Source organism: Lissotriton helveticus, chromosome 9, assembly GCF_964261635.1.
Source record: "Lissotriton helveticus chromosome 9, aLisHel1.1, whole genome shotgun sequence".
Lineage (NCBI taxonomy): Eukaryota > Metazoa > Chordata > Amphibia > Caudata > Salamandridae > Lissotriton > Lissotriton helveticus.
Genome location: NC_136070.1, coordinates 595,782,137 through 595,791,013, shown reverse-complemented (window position 1 = coordinate 595,791,013; position 8,877 = coordinate 595,782,137). Strand labels below are relative to the sequence as shown.

Below are 8,877 nucleotides of genomic sequence, written 5' to 3'. Positions count from 1 at the left end.
TGATTCATGCATATCGATTAATGGTAATTCATCGACCTTGGGAGGATAAAGTGTCCATTCGGCCCCACTGTTCTATTCTAACAAGCAGGTTACATAGAAATCATTGCAACAGGCACTGGACGCACCGGGCTATCTTCAGTGATGTGCAAAAACAAAGAGCTCCAAAGCTCGCAGCAGGGAATTCCCTCGTGGGAGCAGATGAGAGATAGCAATTACATCCTGCAGAAAAGAAACATGCCCACGCCTGTCAAGCAGAGGGTTATGTTACCAGAAACAAGTTCACTGCAGAAAATGTGGACTAACTTTGTATTGATTTTTTTAAATTCAATTTACTATTTCTCATTGTGTGCACCGTTTAAAGGGCACAGAGCTGGTGAGAGGCCTGAACTGACTGCGCGTCAAAAGCAGAGGCATGTGCCTTATCGGCGCGAACCCCACCAGCACGGCTGAAGAAGCCTTTCATCCTTCCAAAGTCAAGAAAGGCCTTCACTGGCGTTTGCAATGTTTCTGCTATGGACAGCACCGAACTCTAGGGATCGCTGTTGCAGCCATCGATAGCAGTCTGCACGTGTCTCCTACAAGAGCAAAGGATGTAAACATCACATAAGCCGAATAAATAGGGGTGGTGTGATGCAGACTGCCTTCACACCCGTGGACAGTAGAAATAGTTTTGAACCTTGGAAATCAGCGAGTGCACTGTGAACTAAAAGCTAATGCAAAAAAAATAAGTTTGGTGGGCTACGAATTTGTATCCGTGTGCCAGGGCCGGACTGGGAACGCATAGCAGCCCTTGCAATTTTCTTGGACCAGTCCCTGCCAGGAAAACTACCGTGGGGCGGGACTTCCGTTTCCTGCTGGAAGCCGCGCCCACGGAGTGCCTGCCCAGGAGAGGAGCGGTGGCGGCTGAAGTCCGGAGTGGCGGTAAGTGGGGGCGGGGGGGCGCTCGGTGCACTTGTGGGTGTGTGTGTGCACGCGTGTGTGTATGCGACAGCGGGGGTAGGTTCTCTGTATGTGTGGGTGCGTGCGTGCTTGGGCGCTTGTGTGTGTGTCTGTGTGTCTGTGTATGCGTATGTGTATGCGCATGCGTGTTTGGTGAAAGAGCTTCCCGGGAGACAGCAGCTGAGCGCGTTCGCGAGCGCGTGCCCCGCTCAAATAGCCTCCTTGAAGAGGCAATGCGCGCGGCCAGCCCTGTCTCCTGGGAAGCATAGTCACTGACAAAAGATCTCCTGGCGGACACAGCGCTGACGCGCTGTTAAACGCCAGGAGACCTAAAAATGTGGAGGTTCCTAAGAAGCTGGTCATTGATGCAATTCCTGACACGGATGATGATGATGATGATATGGGTGACACAGATGATTCGACTGGGTTACTTCACTTACTTGATTCTCCTTCCCCCAAGAAAGCGAGATTGGATGCTTTTGCGTCTGAACCTGTTTTGGATTCGGAGGGCCAGCCTATGTTTGACCCCTCTTCTATCAGACATCCCAATTCTACTGAGTGGTTCCCCACTCCTCATGTGGGTGAATACATCTCCTCCAAGCTCCGTCTGCCCTTGGACAAGTCTGTTCGTGCTAAGCTCAAGTCTGAGTGTCCAAAACCTTCCCTTCCTTGTCATGTCACCGTTACACCTTCAATTGATCAGCCCCTTCTTACTTTCTTCTCGAAGTTTGGCAAGGATCCCCGCAGGGGTGTGGATAAGGCCTGGTCCACTTGCCAGGACAAGCTTTTGGATGTTGTGGGCCCTTTGGCCCGGGTTTTGGATATGGCGGAGACGGCCCGATTGGAAGGTTCGGACCTTGATCCGGAAGAAATCTCTTTGTGGCTTCAACGCTCCTTTTGCCTGTTGGGTAATGCCAATGCAGCGATCACTCATGAGCGCCGTAAAGGACTGTTGATCAAATTGGATCCGAAGTTGGCCAACCTAGCTACCCAGGACCCGGGTGTCAAGGCTGACGGCCTTTTGTTTGGCGATTCCCTTGTCAAGGATCTCAGCCGTTACGTGTCCACTTTTGCTTCTTTAGACAAAGCGCAATTTTCCATCAAAAAAGTGTTTGCCCCTCGGGTTTTTGGCAGGGCCGGCAGAGGCAGGAACCGCTCTTCCGGCCGCGGTTACCCGAACCAAGGTTCCAGAGGCGCAGCCAACTCCGGCTATCAAGAATTCAAGCCACAGTTCTATCCCCAAAGAGGTCGTGGCTTCAGGGGTCGAGGACAGAAAGGTTTCCGCGCCCACAACAACAACGTCAACAACCAAGGTGAGCCCTCCGCCTCCTATCGGAGGACGTCTTGCTCTTTTTCTTCACAGGTGGCGCGCGCTCACGGCGGATCCCTGGGTCCTCAATTCCGTTCAAGGCTATCTCATCGAGTTTTACGCTCAGCCTTTCCAGTCTATTTTTCCTCCTCCGTTGTTTTTTTCCGCAGACGTAGCTCTGCTAGTCTCACAGGAGATCCGAAGTCTTCTTCACAAACAAGCCATTCTTGTCGCTCCCTTCGATCCCCCAGGTTTTCTAAGCTCCCTCTTTTTGGTTCGAAAAAAGAACAAAAAAGTTCGTCCAGTCATCAATCTCAAGTGGTTCAACCAGTTCGTGGTTTATCGCCACTTCAAGATGGAGACCATTCTCCATCTCAGGGATACGTTACGCCAATCCGATTGGATGGTCAGACTCGATCTACAGGACGCATATCTTTCCATTCCTATACACGAGGCCCACACCAAATTTCTACAATTTCAGTGGTCCGGTGTCACTTACCGATTTTGTTCTCTTCCTTTCGGACTTTCTTCCGCTCCTTGGTGCTTCACCAAAGTGATGAAGCCAGTGGTGTCCCATCTGCGCTCCCTCGGTATTCGTCTCATCATTTATCTAGACGATATATTGATCATGCACTCGGACATGCAGACTCTTCTTTCTCACCTCGAGATTGCTCAGTCTCTCCTTCTGGATCTGGGTTTCCTCATCAATTCCGAGAAATCTATGTTAGTCCCTTCTCAGAGTGTGGAATTTCTAGGCTTCCGAGTGGACTCTTCCACCGCATCTCTTTATCTCCCGCAATCCAAAGTTTCAGCCATTCGGTCAGAATTATGTCAAATTCTTCGCCTTTCCGAGGTGTCTCTTCGTTCGCTTGCAAGGGTCGTAGGCCTTCTGTCAGCCTCCATTCAAGCGATCTTTCCAGGGCCTCTGCACTATCGTGCTCTGCAACGCTTGAAGATTCATCATCTTCGCCAAGGCTTGGCGTACTCGGATCTTATCCAGCTGGACCAAGAATCCCGTCTCGAGTTACAATGGTGGATAGACCATTTAGATGCGTGGAACGGGAGGACGATTTTTGCAACGGCCCCCGATCTTGTATTAGAATCAGATGCCAGCCTGTCGGGTTGGGGCGCCCGATGTGGTTCAATCTCGACTGGAGGTACATGGTCTCCACAGGAGTCGTCATTGCACATAAACTGTTTAGAGATGCTGGCAGGCTCCTTTGCAATCCACAGTCTGGCAAAAAACAAAGCAAGTTGTTCCATTCTCCTTCGGATGGACAATGTTTCTGCGGTTCGCTACATAAACCATCTAGGTGGCACAAAGTCAAAACCGCTGGCGGAACTTGCAAAGAGCCTTTGGCACTTCTGTCTTCAACACAAGCTATCTCTCCGAGCGGAATATCTCCCGGGCAGTCTCAATGCCATCGCAGATTGGCACTCTCGATGCCTTCGAGATTCAAGCGATTGGAAGCTGCTTCCCTCCGTCTTTCTTTCTCTCTCCCAGAAATGGGGTCCCTTTTCTATCGATCTCTTCGCTTCCCGGCTCAATTCCCAACTTCCCGCTTTCTTCAGCTGGAGACCGGACCCTCTTGCTCTCGCGACAGATGCATTCCTGCAGGATTGGTCTCTGAATCTCAATTATGCGTTTCCTCCGTTCATAATGATCAACAGGGTTCTGGCCCAGGTTCGTCGTCAGTCGACATCCTTGGTTCTCCTGGCTCCTTTCTGGCAAGCCCAAATCTGGTTCCCCTCTCTCTTGGAGCTCGCGGTGGACTTTCCGGTGCTGCTTCCCTTCAGCGAAGATCTCCTGCTAGATCCTCAGGGGCTTCCCCACGCCTTGGTTCTGGACAGATCTCTAGTTCTGTCCGCTTGGAGGATTTCCGGTCTTCCGCGTCTGACGTCTTTATTTCACAGGAGGCTTCAATCTTTATCAGCAGAGCTTGGGCCCCTGGCACCTCCAGAGCCTACAAGTCCGCTTGGTCTTTATGGGCAAGCTGGTGTATGGAACGGTCTGTCGATCCCTTTTCAGCTCCTTTAAGCCTCGTGGTTAATTTTTTGGCTTCCGAAGCCAGTGCGGGTAAGTCCTATCGCACGGTTAATCTGTACAGATCTGCTATCTCTTTGAATCATTGTCCTATTGACAATAAACCTGTGGGTTCCCACCCTTTGGTGTGTCGCCTGCTTCGTGGAGTTTGATTTTCAAAACCTCCGTTGGCTAAGTATTCCTTTTTGTGGGATGTTAATTTGGTGTTCAAATTGTTTATTTCATGGCCTGCAAATGATGCTCTTTCTCTCAAAATGTTGTCAGCCAAACTTACCATGTTGTTATGTTTAATTTCAATCAAACGTGTCTCTGATGTCAGAGCTTTGGATTTGTCTTCCAGACAGTTTTCACCTTCTGGTGTTTTGTTTCAGGTTCACAGGCGTACCAAAACCAATATACAATCTGTGTTTTATCCTTATTTTCCTTCACAGCCCCAACTTTGTGTTGGACAATGTTTAAAGAGTTACGAACAAAAAACTGCTGGTCTCAGGTCTTCCTCTCATTCGCAATTGCTCATTCCTTTTCGCAAACCCCATCACCCTGTGTCCTCTGCCACTTTAGCCCGTTGGGTGAGGTGGATCATGTCCCTTGCGGGCATTGATGTTACTGCTTTTGGTGCACACTCGGCCAGGGGTGCCATGGCCTCTAAAGCCTTTTGGGCAGGCTCTCGTTTGGAGGATATCCTGAAATCAGCAGATTGGTCTAATGATGCTATTTTCAAAACGTTTTTTTGCAAACCTGTTGTTTCTGCTTCTTCTGTAGTTGTTGATATGCTTTGAACAAGCATAATAGGAGCCTCCGTTCTTGACATAAAATGTAGATTTTCCTAGTTTTTATGACGGAAAGTCTTAATTTTATTAAAGACATGGAGGCGAGTATTATCCCACCTCTATTCTACTAATTTTGTCTGTTTTTTCCCACCCTTAGGAACTCCGGCTTTACCACCGACCTCCAACTGAACCTGCATCTGCTCCAGTGGATGTTCTTTCTTCATCGGGGAATCTCCTCCAGCGCTATCCTGCAGTCCTGGGTTTCCTACAGGATATTTTGGCTTGGATTATGACTGTGTGCATTTTAGTTTCTATATTTCCATGGTTTATGCATTCTCTTTGACTTCTCGCACAAGAAAAGAGGACTTCGTGTGGTCAGAGATGGCCATATATACTATCCTGGTTGTGATTGGACCATTGTTTGTTTATTCTAACCCCATTGGCCAGTAGTTTTCTGCTGGGCCTTCTGGGTATTTGTAGTTCTTTGCTTATCTTGCTGCTATTTAAAATAAAGCAAGAAAAGAAGGCATAATACTCGCCTCCGTGTCTTTAATAAAAATTAAGACTTTCCGTCATAAAAACTAGGAAAATCTACATTTTCTTGCGGCTTCTCAGGACTGGAAAGCCGAAACAAGCGTAATCTTAGGTACCTAAGTTCTCCAAACCGTCTCTTCTTCCTCAGTCTTTCACTGGTCAAAGGATCTCAGTTTGGAACCAGGTTCCTCTGCCTGGAGAATGGTTCTAGTCATCCTTTCTTTTTGCAAGCAGATGAAATTTTGCCTATAGAATGATTTTAATTGATTAAATTAATAATCTAATTTTAGAGCTAGCATTTGAAGTTGGAACTGCCCTCAGTTAACGGTAAAGTTGCCAATTGCACTACTTTAACGCACAGACCAGTATTTGAACGTTAAAGTCACACAATTAAGATCTTTGTGCTCCTATCTTTGGTTTGTATTGCTTTTATGCTGCCCTTATGAACCTACATAGTGACCAGTATGCTGCCGTTTTGCAGGAAAATAATACCTAAACCATACTTTCTTGTCGACTTAACGTTGCAAAATCCTCCTGAAAATATTGATAAATTAAGGGCCCTTACTTTTCACCATATCTGCCATGTTTGGCAGGTTTTGCTATTTGGTGACATTTTAAGGACAGTAAATATTGCACACAAACATGTTTTTTAACAGACAAAATATTTATTACACCAAAAATGCACTTTTGCAGAAATTTGTAAAAATGTTTCAGCACTGCGTCCATCATCTCCTTGTGTTTGCTTTGTTTGCCCTAAGTTGGCAGGGTATGCCCAGACGTGGGCCCCTTACTTACCTTGCCACTGGATTCAAGCTAGCCTGGCAGATGAAGGGTGGCTTAATAATACGGTCAGCTGCCAGCACAAGCTAGCCATTCTTCTTAACTTTTTAGGTCTCGTGACCTATCAATGCGCATGCGCATTGAGAGAAGCGAGACTATAGGGCTTTAAACAAAGCTTACCTAACTGTGGCGATTTGGTGCTGTGCCCGTGGCTTTTAGGTCAATGCGCAAGCCTAAAATGCGCGTGCACAGCACCAAATCGCCAGCCATCTGTTCTCCAGCTTGGATCTCCTGGCTGCTCCTCCCCTAATTATCCGCACATCAAAGGCTGCTCCCGCCCCCTGCTTCACACTTCAAACGAATGCTACCGAGAGCATTTCCCGGCCGGCCGCTTTTAATTTCATTTAGCAAGCAGTTCCCCCTCCTCCCTCTCCTGACTTTCTCCTGCCTGCCACACCAATCCAAACTGAGGCGCTGCTGCTCCAGTCCCTGTATTACTCCCACTCATCTATGATTAGGAATAAAAGATTGTCGGTTAAAAACAGTTTCAAGATAAAAATGGTTTCCCATTACTTTTGCAGAATGTTCTGCATTTCCTTAACCGCCTCCAACTCTTCGACTTTCACATGCACATACCACTTTGCTGATACTGACCGAGACATGCGCTTTATAAGCAGGAAATAGAATTCTACAGGAAACAATACTACCGAAGACCATTCGAGGGTGTGAGCTCAATGCCACCGAAGAGTACGTACAATTATTATACTTAAAGTTCAGTCAACTACCCTTGATGCACGGACAACCTTTGAAGAAAGTGAAAAGCATGTACCCTCACCCTCACTCACCCTCAACCCCTCACCCTCACTCACCCTCAACCCCTCACCCTCACCCTCACTCACCCTCACCCTCACTCACCCTCAACCCCTCACCCTCAACCCCTCACCCTCACTCACCCTCACCCTCACCCTCACTCACCCTCAACCCCTCACCCTCACTCACCCTCAACCCCTCACCCTCACTCACCCTCAACCCCTCACCCTCACTCACCCTCACTCACCCTCACCCTCACTCACCTTCACCCTCACTCACCCTCACTCACCCTCACCCTCACTCACCCTCACCCTCACCCTCACTCGCCCTCACTCACCCTCACCCTCACCCTCACTCACCCTCACTCACCCTCACCCTCACTCACCCTCACCCTCACTCACCCCCAACCCCTCACCATCACTCACCCTCACCCTCACTCACCCTCAACCTCACCCACCCTCAACCCCTCACCCTCTCTCACCCTCAACCCCTCACCCTCACTCACCCTCAACCCCTCACCCTCAACCCCTCACTCACCCTCACTCACCCTCAACCCCTCACCCTCACTCACCCTTACCCTCACTCACCCTCAACCCCTCACCCTCACTCACCCTCACCCTCACCCTCACTCACCCTCACCCCTCACCCTCACTCACCCTCAACCTCACTCACCCTCACCCTCACTCACCCTCACCCTCACTCACCCTCACTCACCCTCACTCACCCTCACCCTCACTCACCCTCACCCTCACTCACCCTCACCCTCACTCACCCTCACCCTCACTCACCCTCAACCCCTCACCCTCACTCACCCTCACTCACCCTCAACCCCTCACCCTCACCCTCACTCACCCTCAACCCCTCACCCTCACTCACCCTCACCCTCTACCCCTCACCCTCAACCCCTCACTCACCCTCACTCTCACTCACCCTCACTCACCCTCAACCCCTCACCCTCACTCACCCTCACTCACCCTCAACCCCTCACCCTCACTCACCCTCACCCACCCTCACCCTCACCCTCACCCTCACTCACCCTCAACCCCTCACCCTCAACCCCTCACCCTCACTCACCCTCTACCCCTCACGCTCACCCTCACTCACCCTCTACCCCTCACCCTCAACCCCTCACTCACCCTCACTCTCACTCACCCTCACTCACCCTCAACCCCTCACCCTCACTCACCCTCACCCTCACTCACCCTCACCCTCACTCACCCTCAACCCCTCACCCTCACTCACCCTCACCCTCACTCACCCTCAACCCCTCACCCTCACTCACCCTCAACCCCTCACCCTCACTCACCCTCAACCCTTCACCCTCACTCACCCTCAACCCCTCACCCTCACTCACCCTCACTCACCCTCACCCTCACTCACCCTCAACCCCTCACCCTCACTCACCCTCAACCCCTCACCCTCACTCACCCTCACCCTCTACCCCTCACCCTCAACCCTCACTCACCCTCACTCTCACTCACCCTCACTCACCCTCAACCCCTCACCCTCACTCACCCTCACTCACCCTCACTCACCCTCAACCCCTCACCCTCACTCACCCTCACCCACCCTCACCCTCACCCTCACCCTCACTCACCCTCAACCCCTCACCCTCAACCCCTCACCCTCACTCACCCTCTACCCCTCACCCTCACCCTCACTCACCCTCTACCCCTCACCCTCAACCCCTC

General features: G+C 50.4%; 1 protein-coding gene across 1 annotated transcript; it reads left to right on the top strand.

Moving 5' to 3' along the window:
• The first annotated feature begins 1,172 nt into the window (after positions 1-1,172).
• On the top strand, positions 1,173-4,299 carry LOC144782559 (uncharacterized). Its single transcript, XM_078661944.1, has 2 exons — positions 1,173-2,252; positions 4,163-4,299. The coding sequence occupies exons 1-2, from the start codon at positions 1,340-1,342 to the stop codon at positions 4,297-4,299; spliced, it is 1,050 nt and encodes a 349-aa protein (XP_078518070.1). The 5' UTR covers positions 1,173-1,339.
• The last annotated feature ends 4,578 nt before the right edge of the window (positions 4,300-8,877 follow it).